At 43.4% G+C, this 21,065-nt stretch overlaps 1 protein-coding gene and 1 long non-coding RNA gene across 6 annotated transcripts in view; one reads left to right on the top strand and one right to left on the bottom strand.

Annotated features, from left to right (window-relative positions):
* Nucleotides 1-12,123, bottom strand: part of COLQ (collagen like tail subunit of asymmetric acetylcholinesterase) — a 44,432-nt gene extending 32,309 nt beyond the window's left edge. For all 5 annotated transcript variants that reach the window (XM_027814696.2, XM_027814697.2, XM_014285460.3 and 2 more), the window contains exon 1: nucleotides 11,865-12,123. In XM_027814696.2, coding sequence (XP_027670497.1) covers nucleotides 11,865-11,967 — 103 coding nt within the window. In that variant the 5' untranslated portion in view covers nucleotides 11,968-12,123. The remainder of the gene's footprint in view (nucleotides 1-11,864) is intronic.
* LOC129735958 (uncharacterized) lies at nucleotides 10,814-20,012 on the top strand. Its single transcript, XR_008731987.1, has 2 exons — nucleotides 10,814-11,931; nucleotides 13,401-20,012. It is a non-coding gene; the product is annotated as an uncharacterized LOC129735958 (long non-coding RNA).
* Nucleotides 20,013-21,065: the final 1,053 nt, after the last annotated feature.

The following is a 21,065-nucleotide window of genomic DNA, read 5'->3' as shown; positions in this document are numbered from 1 at the left end:
ATATGTTATTTGCATTGATACCTTTGAAAGATGTGTCAATTGAAGTCTGAAAGGGTCCATAATGAAGACTCCTTTTCGGCTTTTCCTCACAAGTTTGAAACTGAGCCAAAACTTTCAATTTAAGAGAAAGGCAGAAGTTTTAGAATAAAAAATAGAGATATATTGTTTCATTTATAGCTTTAAATACGTACTGAAAATGTCCTTTAAAAAGTAGCAAAGGTTTGAGTTTGTCTGCGTCCAATTCTCACAAGCAATAAAATACGAAGGTGTGTAGAGTTAAATTCTGTATTGGCTTATCCTGAATTCAGTCACTCTCATGCAGCTGTAACTAAGGTCTCCAATTTTTACCACACATACTTCTGGAGTTTTCTTAATTTCAGGATTGTATTTGAATATATTGCATTGGGACTAAATTGCATCTTACTAAAGCAACGGACAGCTTGTAATTTAACACGGTCTAAAATGTGATTATTATTTTATTTTAGGCTACATTCCGATATCATCACTCTTAGTACTACCTTATTACGTGATCTAGCTAAATTTCAACAGGATTATTATCATTCAACAAGAATACAAATATCAAAGCTGGTCTGATGTGGCTTCCTTCTAAGATCACTATCACGTACTGTAGAAAAAGTTTGTATTACTGCAGTTGTACTGCTGTGTAAGAAAAAAAAAAAAAAAGAGAGAGAGAGAGAGAAGATTAAAGTGTCGTTCTTTAAATATTTTCCAAAAATAAGATTAGATACAAATGTACATCTATAGCTTTAATAGGATACTTATCATGTCCTCATGAGTAAAGACAAGTGCTGGATTATAAAATATTTGGGTTTTTCTTTTTAGCAGCAAAGTCCGAAATTCTGTGGAAGAGGTTTTATTGTGAAAAACACTATAGCTAACCAAGTTGGTAGCAAAAAGCAAAATAGCTACTGTTTTCAGTCTTTATAGTCTTATTCTAATACTACTGTACCACAAGTTAGGTTGAAACCCAGTTTAGGTTTGCTGGTATGAATGGTGATAGCATGTACTCATCTCTATGAAGAAACAAGAAAAAAATTATCCTGTTTCTATTATGTAGGATAGATATAAATTCTATAATGATGTGGGTAGTTCATCTTTCAGGGGCTCCATCATTAACCATGGCTATGTTCTGGAAGATGTATTTGTAAAGCCACTATTTAAGAAAAGGCTGGCACTGGAATGACAGGTGATAACGACAGCAGAAGGAGCAAAAAAGTGAGTCACAGAGTGATGACAGGTACGACTGCTAGAACTTGATCTTCCAATAAGCACCGCATTTCATTGGTATGGATTTTGTAACTGTGATAACTCCAAGACGTACAACCATCACACTATTGGCTTGTTTCATATCACAAAAAAGTTACCTTGACAGGCTTACAGGCTCTCCGTAAACGCAGTGTATATTTTTAGGTTCCAGGTTAGCTTTGTTTGCTAAACACAGCTTCAGAATACTCCAGTCCCCATCAGTGGAAAAAATCTCAGCCCAAGAATAGGACTGTCATAGTTTTCGGTGAAACATGAAGACCCTGCCTCCCCAGAGCATGCATTTACATATCTCATATGGAAACAACTTCAATATCAAAGAAGTTATTCAGTAAGAGAAAGAAGATAAAATGAGAAACTCCTTCTAGGACTTGTCTAAGTGGCAGTTGTTTTCAGAGAACATAAACATTTTTACAGTCAGCTTTAGAATAGAAAGTCTTTACCATGCTCAAACTCAAATTATTTTTATGGTCCAGACTGTATGTTAATCTAGTCCAAGACAGTGACTATATACGTCTATGGGTGTACTGGCAATGGTTGCTTCACAAAATAACATATTTCAGGTAAGCTGTTGCAATGTTTCGTTTTGTTCCTGCAGACTGCTTGCTTCTGACCATAGCTGGAATTTGGGAACTCTTACCCGAGGTGGTCCAACACAAAGCCAGAGAGGAGCCTTCGCCCACGCCGAGTCCCCTGGAGTGGGGCTCATACGAGGTCTCTGAGCCCTCCTAGAGCTGTTCCTACAGCTGACCTTCAACCCTACGGACCCCCCCAGCTGCAACGGAGCTACCAGAGAAGTGGTGTCCTGGGTTCAAGTTAGATTTACAGGATTCCATCCAAAAAAAATCGTAAGTAAACTACGGAAGTGACTTCTATCCTAAAATCACAAAGCTGTAGGCCAGCTGCCAGGAGGAAAGGACGAGAAAGGAAAAAGATACTTAACATGTGTTTCCCTTCCTATTTGTGACCGCATTCATCCAGCAAGCCCTGACGGGAAGCCACACTGCTATCCAAAGGCTTGTCAGCCTGACACCAGCGCTGGTGGCCTGCCCAGCTTGTGACAGGCAGGACTCTGCTGGACAGAGACCTCTGATGGCTGACACCCCTTCACAGGTGCTTCTCCCACTTGGATGCCACTCAGAATTAATAATAAACGAGCTGGGCAGACTCGTCAGTTAATGAACGTGGGCTTGTCCAGCTGAAACCGAGACTTTATCTGCTTTGTTGTTGTTCACTCGGGCTCCTCTTGCCCTCCTTGCAAGCAGAGCAGCACGCCACGGGCCCCAGCGCCCTGCGCCGTTCTGCACATCTGTTGCAAGGTGACTAAGGCACTTTTCCCTTTTAAGTCAGAAAAGTTTAAGAGCTTGTCAAAAGTACCTTTTGAGGGCCATGGGTCAAAATCTTTTACTTACAGAGCAGATGCACCTTGAGCTCTCCTTTAAAACCCCAAAGCTGTGCATCAGCATTAACAATACCTATTTCTTGAAAATGTGTTTTATGAAGCTTTGTGGCCCAAAACATGCCTTAAGGACACATAAGCAGAGACAGGAATGCAGCTCATGTCTGGAGATGAGTTGGACAGTCAGGCTGGCAAATGGTCTGCATCTCTCAGCACCCTTTTGAACTTAGACCTTATAGTTGATGGCGTAAATATATCTTTTCTTATAAACCAACTAATATAAGTATGTCAAAGAAAGGTATCAAGCTCTGCAGCTTAGGTAATGGTGTCTGCATGGAGGAGTGACCCATGAAGTTCCCATGGGAGTTACAGGATGAGTCATGGAGCTGCAGCTCTCTTCTCCTCTGCTTCCGGTTCCCTCTTGCTTGAAATAGGGCTTCAGAGTCTTTAAGGAGCAGAGAAAAGCTGATTAGAAACCAATTCCTCATCCTTCTGACAGAAAACTAAAAAATTCAGCCAAAACCTTGCAAACTTCTTTTCAGCCAAGAAAAACTCACAAAATTTTGAAAATACTCCCTTTTTAATCCCCAAAATGGCTATGGGCTGTGGCAGCTGTAATGTGTACTTCAGCGGCTGGTGCACACGCAGAAGCTGTCTAAATAAATAAATAAATAAAAGTATTTAAAATCAGTCGACATTCAAAAAGCTTGACACCACCACAAACCCTGGCACGCTGCCTGGATCCTGGTGTTCACCCGGCTGGCGGGGGGGCAAGGACGTTCTGTCTCCTTTCCTCACCTAACATTCAGCCCAGGTCCCCCCGTGTCCCCCGGTGCCTCCTGCACACGCAGGGGCAGCGAAGTCCCAGTCAGCCCCGCGCAGCCCGGCCGACCAGTGGCAAGCAGCTGCGTCCTGGCAAGCCAGCCTTGGAAACCACCGCAGAAATGGCAAGATGCAGGAAAGCAAAGGGGCTTGTGAGTTTTCTAAGCAGGGTAAGTCCTTTTACTCCCTATATGCAAATATTTCAGACATTTAATCAGTATGTGCATGTATGCGGGCAACCCATATGCCGAAAGATTATATACTGTTCTCTCAGGTTGATCGCAGAAAGAAAATTCTGAGATCAGTATAGAAAGAGGAGTGTTTGCTTGGGTTGGCTCTGCACTGCAGCTTCCCAAGAGCATGAAAATTCCAATGAAATCTGATAGGTGGAAGACCAGTGGGTTATAATGTGGGTTTATAAAATAAAGCCATGGCTTATAAATCCCAATAACCACATCAGGGCTATTTTGTGCAATTTTCTGTCTATTGCTTTCCATTTGCAGAGGTCCAGAGCTCTAGACACTGCTAAACAATGCTGACAACTCTACGTGCTCCCCTTCAGTGCATGAAAAACTGAGGCACAGAGATTTAAGCAACACCCCAAAGCCACAGATGACTCTATTACAACACCAGAAACAGAGTTCCAGTCTGGTAAATCACAGTATCTCATCTCAGGCACTTTATGAACTGGATTATAAAACTCAACTGCTTGTCACACCAGAACAATATTATAAATACTCTGAGTATTAAAGCCTAAAACCCTACTACAATCTGTAGAAGAGCCTGAAACACTAAAGACTAATGCAGGATGGCTGCTGCATCAGCCCCGAAAGACTTCTATGTGCCATTCACTGCCACGCAGCCCTCTCCGCCTTCATCTGTGCCATCAGTAGCAAAAAAGCTGAGACACCCCGGTGCCACCCTTCTGCAGCTGCAAGATTATAACCTCTTAGTGCTGGCATAGATCAAATGTGCACTCTACTTTGATGTTGCTCCACCGTATGCTCAGACAGTCCCAGACAACCCCTATGTGACTGCGGATGTTGCTGCGTGCTCAGAAAGACTTCAGAGAAATGCTTTCAAATCCCTCTTTGAAACTTTGCTACCATGCGCTGTATTAATTCCTCACGATTCCCTTACTGCCACAGATTCACAGCCCAGCTGACGTCTGCCTTTCAAAAAAATGACTCTGTATTGACTTGGTATTGTAAAAAGTTGTTAACTTCGTAGTTTCAAGTAGCTAACAAAAAAATCCACTGGAACTTTCCCCTGGGTAGAAGAAAACTGAAACTGTCGCACTGCCTTCTTTAACCAAAGCATCTCCCTTCACTCGTGTGCATTCCCCAGGCATATGCATTTATGCATACACACTTGCTAGTTCCTGAGAAAAATTATTAACAGCTCCTTTTGGTTTTCCCCCAATGTCTTGGTCTTCTGCATTCTTCCTATATCCATCTTCTCACCCCAAATACCCTTTTACCATTACAGCCGTGTGACTATAGAAAAGCATTCCCCCAATTTCCTTTTCATTAAAGCGATGATTCCTTGGAGAGGAGAAGGGGAGAAGCAGAACATCTAGGCTGGGGTCTGTTAATTCCTGTGGGGTTTTTCTCTCTCACCTATTTCTGATCTTCCTCAATCAATTCCCCCTAGAACTGAAGGGCTTCCCTAGTTCTCCTCCTCCTCCTAAGCTATAGCGTGGAATAGGTCTCCTTGACGTGCCCTGGGTGAGTCGTATGTTGCATTACAGCTGAATGTGCCCCCTGATTTTGCAATCACACACTATCCTAGCACCAGGAGTTAAAACCTGCAGGGATACATGGCCTGACAACAAACTTCCCCACGTATAAACACAAATTCTATTTTTCCATAGTTTTAACTAAGATTAACAGTTTCTCTTGCAATTATGCTGCTGGTGCTCCTGTGCCAATACAGCCCACCCACAGGAAGCCTCTGTGTCCGATATGAAATGGACTGTAAAACCAAAATGCGAAGTCACAGACTGTTCCCTTGCTGTGCAGGGGTTTGGTTGTATTGGCGAACCCACAACTGAACTGTCTGTACTAGGCGCCTGCAAGCACTGTCTGTCAACAAGTACCTAGGGAATGAGCTGATCTTGCAGCACTTTGGATAGCTTGTTGGTGGAGCTCCTATCCTTTCACGGCAAACATCTTATTTTGAAACAGCTTGCTTTGCTGTGCTGGAATGGAAGCCTCCACGTTCCAGTCTGGTTACAACAAAAATCTAGTATTCACCAGCACATCCAATACAGTGATACGGCACGGACAAGCCTACTTGAACCACTTCGGATCTCTGTGGCAGCTGCAGCATCGCTTTCAGCTGAGGTTCCCTTTTAGACCAGTTGCTGCCTGTCAGAAACATTCACAGGTTACAGAAAAACCTTCAGATGGGTTGGTGCATCCTTCGCTGGAAAGGCGAGCAAGCCCTGCCTCAGCTCCTGCACTGACCTCTGTCCCAGGCAGCTGGAGAACTTCACCACAGAACAGCTATCTGAAAAATATCGGCTTTGCTTGGGTTGTGACTCCAGAGGAGCTTCCACAGTCTCAAGCTGGACATCTGCCTCACTTGTAATATAAATGTTGCCCCAGAAAAGAATTCTGAACTGGCCACCGCTGTAGTCCCAGCTTCCTGCACTTCAGGAGCCCAGGTATCAGTCCTGGCTTCTGTAACCAGGAAGCCTCTGCCCCCAGCAGCTCACCACATGAAGCCAAGCAAGTCAACCTTTTTACTAAACCAGGAGCAACTGGGGAACACAGGGGGGACCACATGGTCCTTTGATATGCGTTTTCTGGAGTGAGCGAATGTCGGTGATAAACAGCATTTCACTGAACCCTCTCCCTTCATTTGCATTACTGAACCCTTTCGACAACCTGAGCGCTTTGCCATCCAGTAATGCCACAAGCAGGCCAGAAGCCCCCTTCCCCTCCTGCATGCAAGACCCAGAGCTGTACAGAGGGTGCCTTGTCGAGCCTAGCTTCCTCGCTAGTGGCTGTGTCCTCTTCTGATTTTTATTTACTGCTGCAAGGCAAATTCCACAACCTCCTGAACCGACTCTGATGTCCTTTCCTTGTCTCTCACCCACAGGATCAAGTGGGCTTCTACTTATTGGCCGACTGCTAATCCAACAGGACCTCGTGGGGGTCCTTTGCTGTTGGGGCTTGCATCAGTGTTCCCCTTGCCCTTCCCCACACGAGGCTGGCTGCAGGAACCAAGTGGTGGACAGGCTGTGCACCAGCGTGGCTGCTCCGCGCCCACCGGACTCGGCACAGGCATTGCACCATGCACCACCACAGAAAGGTCTGTGAATCCTGAGGTGATTTCATCCCTGAGCATTATCCACATTGACCTGAGCAGGAAACTGGGATTCTCACAGGTTGTATCTACCAGGGAGAAACTACAGATAAAGGCAAATCAGGTGCTTCTTTAACTGTGTTTATTTTAAAGACCCATTTACTTAAAGTACCAGTAACCACACCATACTAGACTTAGTTTGCTACCAGTCCAAGCCTTTCCCCAGTCACTGCTGAGGAACTGCTGCTTTATCAGCTTAGGAGGGTAACCACCACACGGCAATTTTGGCTTATCTTTCTAGCCGCTCCTTTGGCCTGCAGCTGCGCTCAAATGCAAATGGCCAATCCCAAGGTTATTTTTTTCTCTCAAACTGAAGAGATACTCTACTGAAGGAATCTGTTGCCTCCCTTTCAGGCTTCTGTGAGTCACAAACAAGATAGAAAGCTTTTAAATGCCCGGCTAAATCCAGCCGCAAGACCTCTGCCTAGCCAGATCCACAGCCAGGTGACTGCCTTCTTTTATGGCCAATGATAATTTGCTTTCCTTCTCCTAATGAAGCCTTTGCCAGTGGCTCATTGCCATCAGGAATTTTAATCTAACCAAAGCTTTCCTGCTCCTGTGTGTTCCATGGGAAACAACCAACAGCATCAGGATGCTGGGCACCTCCTGGACCCATTCTGACTTTCCAGAGCAGAGTCAGGCTTCCTTCCCTGGACTCATATTTTTGCCCCTCAGAGATTCACCTCTGCTTGCTAGCTACCCTTTGGGCTGTTCTCCCTGTAGGCTCTGGCTGCTGCCTTGAGGATCTTCCAGCTTTTACTGTTGGTCTTATTTTAAATTCCTTCTGTGTCTTTCTTACTCCTGCATGCACTCTGATTGTTATTTCCGTTGTGATTTTACCTAAATAAATATTTGCAATTACTCTATTTAGAAACAAAACCCGTCCACCTGACACCTCTGCTGTTTTGACAGTACTGAGGGTGCCTGCAGGTTGGTTCATTAGAGGACCCCCCCCAGCCCGTCCAGATGATGGAGTCAGATATTGCTTTCACAGGAAGGTAGCCAGGATCCCAACTCCCTCAATGTCAAGAATCACAGCTTGGTTTTGTGTTTTCTCTCTCCCACTGTTTCTCTCACAGATGCACAACGCTCCCTCCCCCGAGGGCAGGGGGTACTTCGTTCCCCTCCCTGCGGCACCCTGCACAGCTCCTGCTCCCAACCCGCCTTCCCATCACCACGGCTCTTACTGCTCCAACAGCGTCGGTCCACAAGAAAGCTGAACCCTTTTCTGCAGCTATCCCACACGAGGTCTGGTTGCAGCTTAATATCACACCTTCTCAACTCCGAAGAGGCCACCCACCCAGTGGGACGTGGTGTTCTTTTTCTTCAGGAAAATAATGGGAAAAAGGCAAAGAAAGTGTGAAGAATACTGCCAGTGATGCTCAGATTAATCTCTTAAATTAATGCCCTTAAGATGTTCTTAATCAACCCTATTCTTGTCATAGGGTTGTGCATCAATATTGACAGTAGGGGAAAATTCAACCAAGGAATACATTTGTGGCATGTGTAAAAGGCAGTTTGGGTCAGAAGAAGCATCGAGATACTGTTCTTCTCCAGCTGTTGCTGGTAATTTAAATACTTTCCCATCTCTCTGAAAAACCTCAGAAACCTTTGGCCTGGATGAGTAGAATAGGGGAGAAGGAATGGGGGGTGGGTGGAAGAAAGTCCTACTACTGCCTGAATTTAGAAGGTGGCTTCCTTCAGGCTGGTTCTTACAAGGTGCAGGCTGGTTCATCTGACCCAACTGAAAATGAACATAAAATTCATGCCTGGTTTTCACCACGTGAATGCAACCTCCTCAAGTGCACAGCACAGGAACCTCAGCGGAGCAGAGCTCTGAAAACCGGTAATAAGTGACACCATAAACACAGTGGCGTAAGGGTGGGATACGGCAGATTACCCTGAAAAGAGACCTGCTGTCTCCAGGAGAGTTGAGTACCCACCCCTGGGGTCTTCACTGCCACGTGGAACCACAGCCGCATGCTTGAGCATGTTGTAATGTTATTCCCTGAAGCATTTCCTCCAGAAATGTCAACTTTTTGGAGCTGACGTCACATTCAAAATACTTCCAGAAACAAGGATGCACTGTTGCTTGAGGCTGATGGGACTATACGGTGGAGTTGGCAGCAAAACAAATATTCAGATTATTCTTTCCCCAATTATTCTACACTTCCCCCCCCCTACCAGTTGTTTATCTCTGCTTTCAGGTTACTGCTCTGACCTGTAAACCTTTTCATTTGTGACCTGTTGGCTATGCAAAGACATGGGAGGACAGAAATAAAAGTACTTTTAGCCCAGAAGTTTTCAGACACCTGGAAAACACCCAAGTGCATTTTCCCAACCATAGGAAAGACAAGTCATTTCTCAAAAACATCCTCACTGTTAAATGTGATTAGTTTTAGAATTTGCAAGTACCATGCTGAAATCCATACTTCAAATGTGAAATTGCATCCTGGTGCCAGATACAGATAATTGACTCAGCTGACAGACACAGAACATTTGAGAAACCACTAAAATAACTGAGAATTTAAATGGAATTAATTCACCTTCTGTACCCACTGTGAGATTTCTACCAGAAAAGAGAGAACTTTATGCTTTTTTTCTTAGGACATGTTTCTTAAAATGGAGATGCAATCCAAGTACTAAAGAAATTGATGTCATTTTTCATACAAAATAGCCCTGATTAGCAAGTAACGATGGCACACAGGTGTGTAACAGCTCATCAAAGTACGGTCAATCCAGCCCTGCGGTTGTGGGATTATGACTGAATCATCTGCCAGTTATTATTTTTTCCACAGATTATCAAGTAAACGTTTACATTTGTGACAGAAGCCTTGCTAAGAGCTTGCTGGGTATGAAGGCAATTGTCAGTGCCTGGGCCAGAAGAGCACAGCGTGGGGCTTTACTGCCGAGTGGTGCATGGCGGCAATTTGCCCAAACTGCCACACTGGGAACCAGATTTCCCCATCGGGTTCACACCTTCTCCAAGCCTGAAGCCAGAAACTGCTGGTCTACGGGGTTGGAGGAGGAAGGGGCCGCAGCTGGCTGCAGGCTCTGCCTGGGAAGCCCTGGGGTCTCTTGCAGGCTACGGAAAATAATTCTGTGTAGAGCAGAGTCTGGCATTTTTCTTCATATTTGCCTCTTCTACTACAGTTTCTGCAGAGACGGTAAGTCTTTCCTCTTCTAAGGGGAAAGTTATTTGTTGAACTGTTATTTTTCAAAGAGGACAGTTTAAACAGCTTCTCTAGACACACAAGTGTGTGCCACAGGAGAAAGACCAGGCCATACAGGTGATGGAAACATGAAATTCTTGTTTGTCTGGGTAGCATCTACAAGTATCAAATAAATGTAAGGTTCTTCAAAACAATTTTTGAAGTCTAATGACTTACATGCTATTGCAATGCAATTTTGAATATATCAGAGAAAATAAATCTTGATGATTCCTTGTACTTCAGCATTAACTAATCTCAACATAATGGAAAAAGCATACCCAATTGAACACCAATGATAACAAATGTAAATGCTTTTTAGCATCCTACAGAGCTTAACAGAAAAAAATATTAGTTCCTAAAGAATGGACTAAATTGTTTTTCAAGGGATGTACTTCTTCAGACATTAGGCTTCTCTAGATGTTATCTTAAAAGCTATCTGAAATGACTACAGAATTGTAATGGCTGCATTATTAAATGCTATAGGGCTTTTCTCCAAAGGATATCAGCATTACCCTTGTGGTCCTCAGAATCTTATTATTTGATTATCTTTAAATGAATGGACTGTTCAAACCATTGGGAGTGAACTACAGTGTAGTAGCTCTGCACATTTTAAAAGATTTTGAAAAAAACTGTTAGCAGAAACATACCACTGTTCCTTAGCGCAGAAATCTATTACTCATACAAGCTAGCCTGCTGACCACCCTTGTCTCATAAATGCCTTGGATGTAAACCACCTGGCTCTGGTCATACTGGAGACATCAGAGAGAGAGAGAGAGAAAGGCCGTGTGTCTTTAGATCCATATCTAAGATTGATTTTACGCACGGTCATGAAATGTGCACCCCTTTGGTCCCTGTCTTCATGTGCAAGGCAAGGGTAGGACCTGCAGGCACAGCTGCCACCGACCTACAAATCTCAGTTGAACTAGCTCAGATCTGACACAGAAGGAATCCAGGACGTTAGTATAGAAGCATCTCTATTGACAGATACAGAATAACGGGCAGAAGGTGGGAGACAGCAATTTGCTACAAGTTGGTGAAAGTTCCTCAAAGGAGAGACGGAGTCAGAGCTCTCGCCAGCCTTCCCCTTCCCTCGCACAGAACGTGGCTGAAGGAAAGTCTTGCTGATGAAATGAAAATCTATTAAGTGGGATTTCCAGTGCCCCGGCTCAGCTGACAACTAATTTGTTTTGCCTTTGCCTAGCAGGGATTTTCCATGCAGCGGACTCTTGTTTGCTATGTAAGTCATCCGAGTATTCGTTAGTGTCATAGCCAGAGCCAGATGATGTTTATTCTGCTAACATCCAGTCGGACCCCGGCAGCGCTCATTGAGGTCAGGGCTTTATTTATAGAAGCAGATATACATTGAGATTAATTTTCTTTCCCTTGCTGTAATCTGCCTAAACTCATCCAAAATAGAAAGAAACATGCAGACATGCAAGTAATATACTAATTGGGCCATGAATTAGCACAGCACCATAGAAGCCGATGGAAAAAAAGCATTTTAGAGCAGCTGAGGATCTTGTCTATTATTTCTCTGGGGGAAGGGAAGGGAGGGGTTTAAAACCAGGAATTATAAAGCAAAAAGCAAAACCAACCAAGCAACAAAATGTCCTGACATGTGGCAGAGCAGGTCTGCAATGCAAAATCCCTCCACCGAGATCTGCAATTTGAAGTATGTATTTTTTCCTCCTGCGTTTCCAGTCACCGGAAAGTGCAAGAATCAGAGTGCAGAGAGCTCCAAGCAAGGAAAAGTAACAAGACTTAAAGCAATTTACCTGCTGAAACTGAGAAGACATTGTCAACGTACGCAGTCTGAGGTAAAGCAAAGCAGAAGAGCTGCAGGTAAGATCCCCAGACAAGCAGGCTGAGGACCAACATGCTGGCTGTGCCCTGGCAGATTCCAGCTCAGAGCTGCAGGGCTGCTTTGGGGATCGCTCGCTCTCTACTCTCACTCCCTCTCTGCCTTGCCTGCTCCCTGCCTCTTCCCTGGCTGTGGGATGCGTGTGTCTGTGTGTGTACGTTCCCCCGCTGTCATCCCCCCGCCCCGTCATCCCCCACCCCCCCTGCCTTTAGGAAGAAAGAATGCCAACCATTTCCCATTAAATCTTCTCCTTACACTAGACAGTTATATTTAACTCCTACAGTTGCCCCTATTGTGGACATTAGCTGCTAAAACTGGGGCATGAGGGATCCTGGTTTTGCTAACAGAAGGAAAAAGGCTCTTTGCTTAATAATAACGATGAGCAGGAAAGGGAGAAATTATGAACTGGGCTATAAACAGTATCCCTCTGTGCAGGCAACCAGACACCGATGTCGAGATGGATAAAATCCCTGATTGATCATCTCCCACAGGTCACTAATTGCCTTAATGAGAAAGACGAACCTAACATCTGCTTATCACTGGTAGTTCCAAGTGTTGCATTCATTTACTGAGTGCAGCTCAGGCTGAAGGGTGCCACAAAGGCTTCACAAACCACCGAACAGGTTATTATTTAGTATTTAAGTGAAAATGACAGTCTCACTGATAATGCCAGACATCGTAGGACCGCAACAACAGGTTGGAAGGACAGGGTACAACAGGTGGCAGAAACAATATGTGTGCTGTGATGGGGTGAGTGAAACGCTATCGGGTCCGGGGGTGGTGGCTGTCAACACGCTACACAGCCCTGTGGGAAGAAAACAAACCTCCAACTCTCTGAAAAGCCAGCGTGTGCCTTGGTTACCTGTGCAAAAGCTTGGTGCTTCTGTGCCTTCTTGCAACTCACAGCACTTTGCAAATAAATTTCTGTCCTCCTTTCTGCTTGGAATCCGACAGCCGTTTCCATGAAAAGCAGAGGTACTCCTTCACTGTGAAACCATCGTTACCCCCTCTCTTCCAGACAGAGATGGTTTCTTTGCCCAATGTTTATTGTTCCTCCCAAGGCAAACATGGAAATCTTTTGGATTAATTACAGAATCGATTTATTTTTTTCATTTGAGAAAAGCATTCATTGACAGAGATGATGACATGTCCCCCTGGGTGTTATCTCCCACTGAGTACACCACTAAAGGGCAAAGTGATATATTTCCACAATTACAGTTAAACAGTCTTGGCTGTTACTTTCAAGACATTGCAAACATATTAAAATCTTTCTAAATGTAATGGTTTGATAGGAACAATCACATCTGCCTTATATATTTCTATCCTTAAAGGACATACTTAATATAACCATAATGCTTTCTAAAATCTCTTCCCAGTACTGCAACACTTTGGATAACTGAATTTATTTTTTAACTTAATCTACTTTATTCCACTGTCTGTTACTTTTTAGTATTTGGCTATTCTTAGTGAAGATAGGAGTTTGGCCTCTTTCCTCTTTGACCAAGATAACCCTGGATTAAGTGCCATTAGTTCTCTCGGCATGCTGCATCTCAGAGGGAAAGTCACAGCTCCTGTGAAGTTCATCATCACAAGCCCTAAGCCTGAGATGAATGTCCAGCTGCCCAATTATAAAGGTGAGCAGTGGGCAATCCCCATGCTAGAAGCCTGCGTGGATGCTGGGAAAAATTGCTCGGAAGTTAAAATGTCAAGGTTTTATCAAAGGATTCACCTCTGAAAACGGTCGACCAACTCAATAGTTAGTCAATGCAACAATTAAGTAATTTCAAATCCTCCTGAAATCTGTCGGCAGTCTTTTAGCAATAGAAAATTTGGTAGAAATTTGTAATACAAAATATGTTCTATTTGATAAGGAAATTAATGAATCCAATAATACTGCAAAGAACTCTGCAGTAAGATCCGTATCTTACCCCTCCTCCATCACCCCCTGATCAATTTTAGTTCTTGTTTCTTTGGCTTAGAACAGAAACTCATGTCTGGGTAAAAATGCAACAACCTCTTGCTCGAGGAATATTGCAAGGAATTCTATCATAAACTCACCCTCTAATCTGCTCTGAAGAAGACAGGAACAAGGAACATGCCTTTTCCTTGCAAGAGTGAGTGCTATATTGGAGGTGGCCAGAAGTGTTACAGAAAGCCAGGGCTGCTTAAAGAGTTAAAAAACCTACATATAGTTAGCTTTGCAGTCAATTCTTAGGTAGAGATCTTTTACCCACTTTTTTCAGTGGAGAACCCTGACTGAAAAATTGGTGTTTTCTCAACATGTTCCTTTCTTTTGACATAGCATCTCCATCACTCTGAAGTCTGAGCCTGTTTGACTTGAAATGGCTCTTGGCCAAGGCAAGAAAGCTCTGTAGGCAAACACTCTGCTGTGAAACACATCATCTTCCACAAGACACTTGAAAGGAGTTGTTTGGACTTATATTTGAAAAGACCTCTTCATCATGATGTAGAGCAGTTCATCAACTTGTTAGTTTTCAGTGGGACCACCATTAGGTCAACGCAAAGGACAGTTCATTACAAGGCAGCAAGCCAGGCCACGGCAAGGTGCAGGCACTGGGTTTTGTTTCCTCTAATTTTAAGATACTGATCAGCCTTACCAGCTGAAACTGATGGCAAGGTTGCTAGTGGTTTCAGCAGGAGAAGAACGAAGTCCATTGGAAACAAAACGGACAACAGCTGTGGGCTTTCTGCTTTCGACTTAACTGACTGCACAAGATACAATCCATGCTAATCGGGGGTCCACGCTAGATGACAAGGACGTACACCTGGTTACACAGCTTGTTTCTGACCTCCGTGGCTTTGTTGCAGGTGATAGAGACAATCCTGAGGAGGGGAAGTGTCGTGTAGCAGAGTGAGTCTTACACGGTGCAAGAAACTTGACAGACATGTGCTCTTCAAGCCCCCGAGCCACCTACCATCTGTGAAGCTGCTCAGTCCGCAGCGCATTCCTCCAGCTATTCCCTCGGGCCCATGAAGCCGATGGAAAGCTGCTCCCTTCAGAGCTCTGCGCCACATAGCTAAGGCCCATGCTCTGAGATCAGAGAGAAATCCTTGTCTCTATCATCCAAACAGCAATCAATAACGAAGATTTTTCTTCTTTCTTCTGTATTCACTGCAGCTGCTGCTGCTGGTGTAGTGAAAACTCACATTACTATGAATTCATGGTGCAACCACTGGAGAAGATCGCATAAATATTTGGAAATGAAATTTTTTAAACTTGGGGGAGAATAAGTTTTAAAAAATCTTAAAATTCTTACATGAAATGATGCAGTTGCTAGAAACTGAAGTAATATATGCTGCACAACTCTTACTCTTGTCTCACCTAAATTTGCTATTCTGATACCAGGAGTAGTGTTCATCAAATAGAAATGCAATGGCTTCAGCAGTATTTCTATTTGAGGTGACATTAGCTTAAGAAAGAAACACAGCAAATTTTTCACGCTGCAGTTTCTGAATCTTATAAAATACCTCAATGGCCTAAGTGAGAACAAGGGGTTTTGAGGACTTGACTTTTGTCAAGTTTTTTTTTTGTGGAAAAATTGTTCCACAGTGAGAACCCCAGAACATCAAATGTCATCTGCTGTTTAGTGTTCAAAGATAAAGAACCCCATAGTTTATCATAGGGACTCAACTGCAGTTAAAAAAAACCACCCTATTTTGAGTAGATGCCATAGCAATTAAAAATGTCAAAAACCAACCAAAACATAATGGAAAAAAAAAATAATCTGCACAGTTTACCTGCTTAAGTAGCTGTTTTCTTGACCCTTTCAACCCAGACCTGAGCTCTTAGAAGTGTGTGGAAGAATCTGTTGATGACCCTACCATGTAAATAGAATTTAAGAACCTTTTCAAAGCAAGAATTAATGAATACCTGTTGAAAAGAAGGCTTCTTCCCAGTCCTATCCACTTTTGGTTGGCAGATACTGCATCAACAAGCCAAGAGAAAATGAATGTGGTTAAAATACCATCAATTTCAAGGTCCTGTATAAACACGGTTCTAGTTAGAAAGACAAAGACAACCATAGAATAGTTTGGGTCAGAAGGGACCTTTAAAGGTCATCTAGTCTACCTCCCCTGCAGCAAGCAGGGACATTTTCAACTAGATCAGGTTGCTCTGAGCCCCCCCCGAGTCCAACCTGACCTTGAACATTTTCAGGGATGGGGCATCTACCACCTCTTCGGGCAAACCTGTTCCACCACCCTTGTTGTAAAAAATGTATTCCTTGTATCTAGTCTAAATCTACTCACTTTTAGTTTAAAAATATCAGCCCTTGTCCTATCAAGCCATTTGATACATAATCAAGACTTTCTAGTTCAAAAGCCTGAAAGCTCTTCTGCTGAGTGGGGCAAAGGTAAAACAGCAACCCTGTGCTAATGCAGTAATCCAATAACAGCTTATGTCTGCAAAGTAGTACAGAAGAATTCTGTTCATTCAATTAGTGCAGGAGTTGGCAAAGATCTTTTATAATTACGTTTTCCTTGTTAGATAGTTATTCAGCAACAATTGTTATTCACAATGAAAATACCTGTTCCAGTTTGCGTGCCTGAATGAGTTACACCTAACACTGAGATTTAATACTTCAACAACATTGCTAACATTACTTTGGAAGATGGTATTACCTGAAGTACAAATGCAGCTCCTGAAGAAAAAAAGATAGTAAGTGCAGGAAAACACATGGCTTCACCATTTCCTTGCTGGTGTTTTAAATTTAATTCAGAAGCCCATATAGCAACAGCCCCACTAACTGCGCAATGAAGTAAATTCTACCATATGATGAAGTTCTGCCTTACTCCACAGCTCTACCCACGCCAGTCACCCAGCTGGGTGTCAGGTCAAGCCAGCGCTTGCCTTTGGGCTACCCACTGGATGAACAGGGGGAGGGCAGGACACAAAAGCCTAGCAACTTCAAAAAGCAACCCCTTTTTGCAAATGAGCCACTTCATGGACATTACACAGTGCACAAGCAGTGGCCTTCTGACCTCTTTTCTCTATATTCTGTGTCCGCAGAAATACACAACTGACTAGGGAATCCGATCTATTTTTATACCTTTCAGAGGTTACTTGTTTCCAGAGCAGCCCAGCTCCCACCTCATTTTTAGAAAGTTCATCTCGAAACTCTAACTTTGCATTTTTAGACCTATTTCAAAGACTCAGCCCTTCACTTTTTTTCCTCCTATGAGTGATCCCCATGCACTCATTTCTTTTTCTGTCGATGATAATGGAGCAAACTATAGAACAAGAGAGTTATGGACATGATTAAAGATTATGGGATAATGCAAAGTAACTTCCATCAAATCTATCAGAAGATCCTCACTGTGGCCTTATAATTCTGGAAGGCACAACAAAGAAGAACAATTTTAAAACAGTAATTCAGCCGTTGACCATTATAACATTATGCTTCTTCCCCTTTCCTGTTTCACCTGCCTTTTAGACCCTCCCTTGCAAACTGCAATCATTCAGCATTCACTGTGGGATAGTATAAAATTCTGCACCATGGCAGGGCTGCCATTCAGAGCTAAAATACGTCCATATACATAATGCGGTAGACATGCAGGAAGCCTATGCCTCCCTACAATGCATGCACGTGCTGTAAAAAATCTATACAGGCAAGCATCCCATTGACTTGCTGAGTATGTCGACCAAATGTACAGAAAGCTTCATGGCTCCTCAAGATGTTCAGGTACTAGATGGTTTTTTGGTGCATACATAGCACGCCAAACTTGTTGTCATTGTGCTGTAGCTACTGTGCACTGGAGCAGACCACCATGCAGAATGCGTGATGCTTCTGGGACAAGATACACTCACCACCCATGCTCACAAGTCTGCACAGAACCAAGCATGTCCAGGATTGCTAGATATTTGGAAATCCTGGATAAACATGAAAAATCCTAGAATTATTCATAGAAACATGCTCCACAGGAAAAAGAAGATGCCCATAGAAATCCACGAGTACAATGGCCTTGACAATGGGAGTCCTGGCTAACTGAGATCTACAGCAAATACTATATAAGTAGAAAAATAGCCTTTAACTATATAAGTTATGTATTTTTTTATATATATAATATAATACTATATAAGTCAAAAAATAGCCTTTAACATCCCAGGGTGGTGAATCACAAACAAGTTATGGCTATAACCCAGTCTGTTCTTGATATTTACATCTAGAGGAGATGGAAATAGTCTTCAAGGCAGTTCTTTCATCTTATTTTCATTTGTATTGTCTATCGCTGTTATTTACTTCTATTAGTAAAGGTCTGCAGAACTCACTGCCTGTACTAATATCACTGCAGTGCTGCTGGAGGCACAGAACAGAAGAATATCTGGCAGTAATTGGCTCTCACGATTCCTAATTTAAGTGATTTATCATCCAGCTTGCCAAAAAGCCCTATCAATTAAACACCACAAAGCACAATCTTTTTTCCTCTGTGAACATTCTTGCAAGAAAAAAATGTCAATGTTATTGTTTTAATGCTCACAGTAGTCTTGGGACTCCTCATTCCCGAGAACTTCATGGATGCTGGCAACGCAATTTTCATACTGCACTACAGCCTATTACACCATTAAGATGCAAGCAAACATGGATCCAAACGCCAGTGCGCACACAGCCAGAAGAACGGCCCCTCACATCGGCACTGCAGCCTTCTGAGGAGGATCCCTAGCAGAGGAGAGGCCAGAGCACCACTAACTCAGGAAGAGACCTAACCACCAGGTAACCTCAGGCATGCAAGCGAAATCAATGATGCTGCTGCTGAAACAGAGCACGTGCACAGGTGCCTTGCCAAATCAGGGCCTGAAAAAGCTTCAGACAAGGTGTCTTTAAAATAGCACAATGCCTCATTTACCTGTGGCTGGTTTTCCTCTCCTCTCACGGATACCTCAGCACTAAATATTCAGGGATCCTGTGCCTTGCAGAATGCAAAACCAGGAGCAGAGTTGCTGAACCCACTTGGGGAGCAGCAGCAGAGGGCAACACTTAAGGATTTATCCAAAGGCCTGGAAAAGAACTAACACCATAAACATTATAAAGCTGGGGATGGGTAAAAAAATAGGTCCTGGTACAACAGTACGAAGAAGTAGCAGTGCATTGCCAGATTTGCTTTCCTTTTTTTTTTTCTTTTTAGCAAATGGGTGGCCACAAGCGCCGACTATGATGCTACAGCAAGCGGAACTCAATGAGACTTCTCTGGCCCCGCAGTAGCTGGGCAGCCCACATCTACGTTTTAAAACTGCTGTGGTTTTCCATGCTGATGGCAGATTTCATGCCGATTTCTAGGGCTACTGGGTCAGGCTGTGGGTGGAGGGGCTTTGCCTTTTTACAGCGCTTTTACGTGTTGAAGCCCAGACTGCACTCTCACTGCAGCACACCGCACGTTGCCCAGGCATTCCGGTTTGGAGGGCTGTCATCTTCCAAACACAGGATAACAGCTGAACCTAATCAAACTAGACAAATGCATCTTCCCAGCTCCCTTTGCAGAATCAGGGAGCTATAATTAAGGCTGCATTAGCATTTCTGTTATAAAGTCCTACTTTTGAAGCTTCAGTCAACTGTATTTAAGGCATCCTTACCAAGGGGCAATTGACACAGGGATGAAAACTGAGAAAAACCAGCTCTTACACTAAATTCAGTAATAAAAGGTCTTGCTGATTTTAACTACATAAACCAAGGCCAAGAATTAGCTGCTTCTCTGTGGTAGCTTAAAATCCCTGGTAGGGCTAAAATACTCACTTTTCCTAGCATCATTTATACTTACATTCTGAGCACTTGAATGATATCCCCGATTCTGCAAAGCAAGCGGGTTTATGGCCTGGCTAAGGAGGCTTTTATACCTAAATCCCAGCAGCCGTGTCTCCACGCCGTAAGAAGGATGCACTGCTTTGGCTGGAACTTGAGATGTGCCTGCAAGTCCACCAGTATTGCTATCAGCACCTCCCAGTGCTAAGATCTATAAAATACTGTATGTGCACATTATCTTAATGACAGTGCCAAGGAGACGGACGACAAGCTCTTCAAACACTTCAAAAGAACTGCCAACTTTTTTTTTTTTAAAAATACTTCTAATGTGCAGATATCATTAAGAGAGGGACTTGTACCTGGACACTGTGAAGCTCTAGCTTGGATGAGCGCCTGAAGATATTTTGACACTGCAGTCACCACTGCAGCTGCACGCTGATGCAGAGGTGTGCAGCCCACTGCATCCACCACGAGGAGAGCAGAAGGGCCTCTCTGCCCAACAATTTGGTTCTCAGCTAGTTTTGCAGGTTACGCTAAGTTTCATGCCACAGCGGCTACAGGTAGTCACTGCACAAAACTCATGCCTAGGAATAGTGATTGCTCTCTGGAAGCAAGAACCACAAAAACTTACATTGCTGTGTAGACCGGAGGTGCAAAAAGGCCTACATGAGTCTTCCACTATCTTCCTCATGTGGCAGCATTACCAACACTTAAGTACTACAGGAAAACTCCCATCAGCTACGTGAAAAGATGGTCTAAGCTGCCGATATTCACATGTCCATGGTCATTTACACAGCCCTAAATGGATTGCTAATCCATCTCTTCAACTCCAAAATACAGTAATTCAAATCCTGTCCTCAAAAGCTTGCCTTCTCTGCATCCAGTTTAGAATTTGACCCAAGGCATTACACAACTAATTGCTAGCTGAATTGCTTAGACATACTATAGCTGACAAAACGTAAGAAAATTCCAGATTAAACTATTCTATGCAACATTTTCAGTGGTGTGCTTCCTTATCTTCTCTATCATCCCCTTGAAAAGACTGATAAACCAAAAAATTTCTTAAAGCATTGACTCAAGCAAGCACACTGACATTCTATTAATTTCTCTTTCTTAATTCTGCACTATTTCAGGCAGCCTAGAGATTCCTGGAAAGAACAGACACTGAAACAATTCTCATTTATATCAGTGTGCACCGTAATTAGCTGGAAGAGTCTGCTTTACTGAGGGCCTCTTTAAACCTTGTCCATTTGGTTTTAGTCAAATCAAAAGAAACGGCAAACATCTCCTTCAGAATAGCCATTTCTTACTCACTACGGCACTCGGTTCTAAGTAAAACGATCGGCAGAAGTCACATTGCT

The sequence above is a fragment of the Falco cherrug genome, chromosome 4 (assembly GCF_023634085.1).
Source record: "Falco cherrug isolate bFalChe1 chromosome 4, bFalChe1.pri, whole genome shotgun sequence".
NCBI classification, from domain to species: Eukaryota; Metazoa; Chordata; class Aves; order Falconiformes; family Falconidae; genus Falco; species Falco cherrug.
Note: the sequence above shows the minus strand (reverse complement) of the source record. Positions and strands in the feature narration are given on the sequence as shown.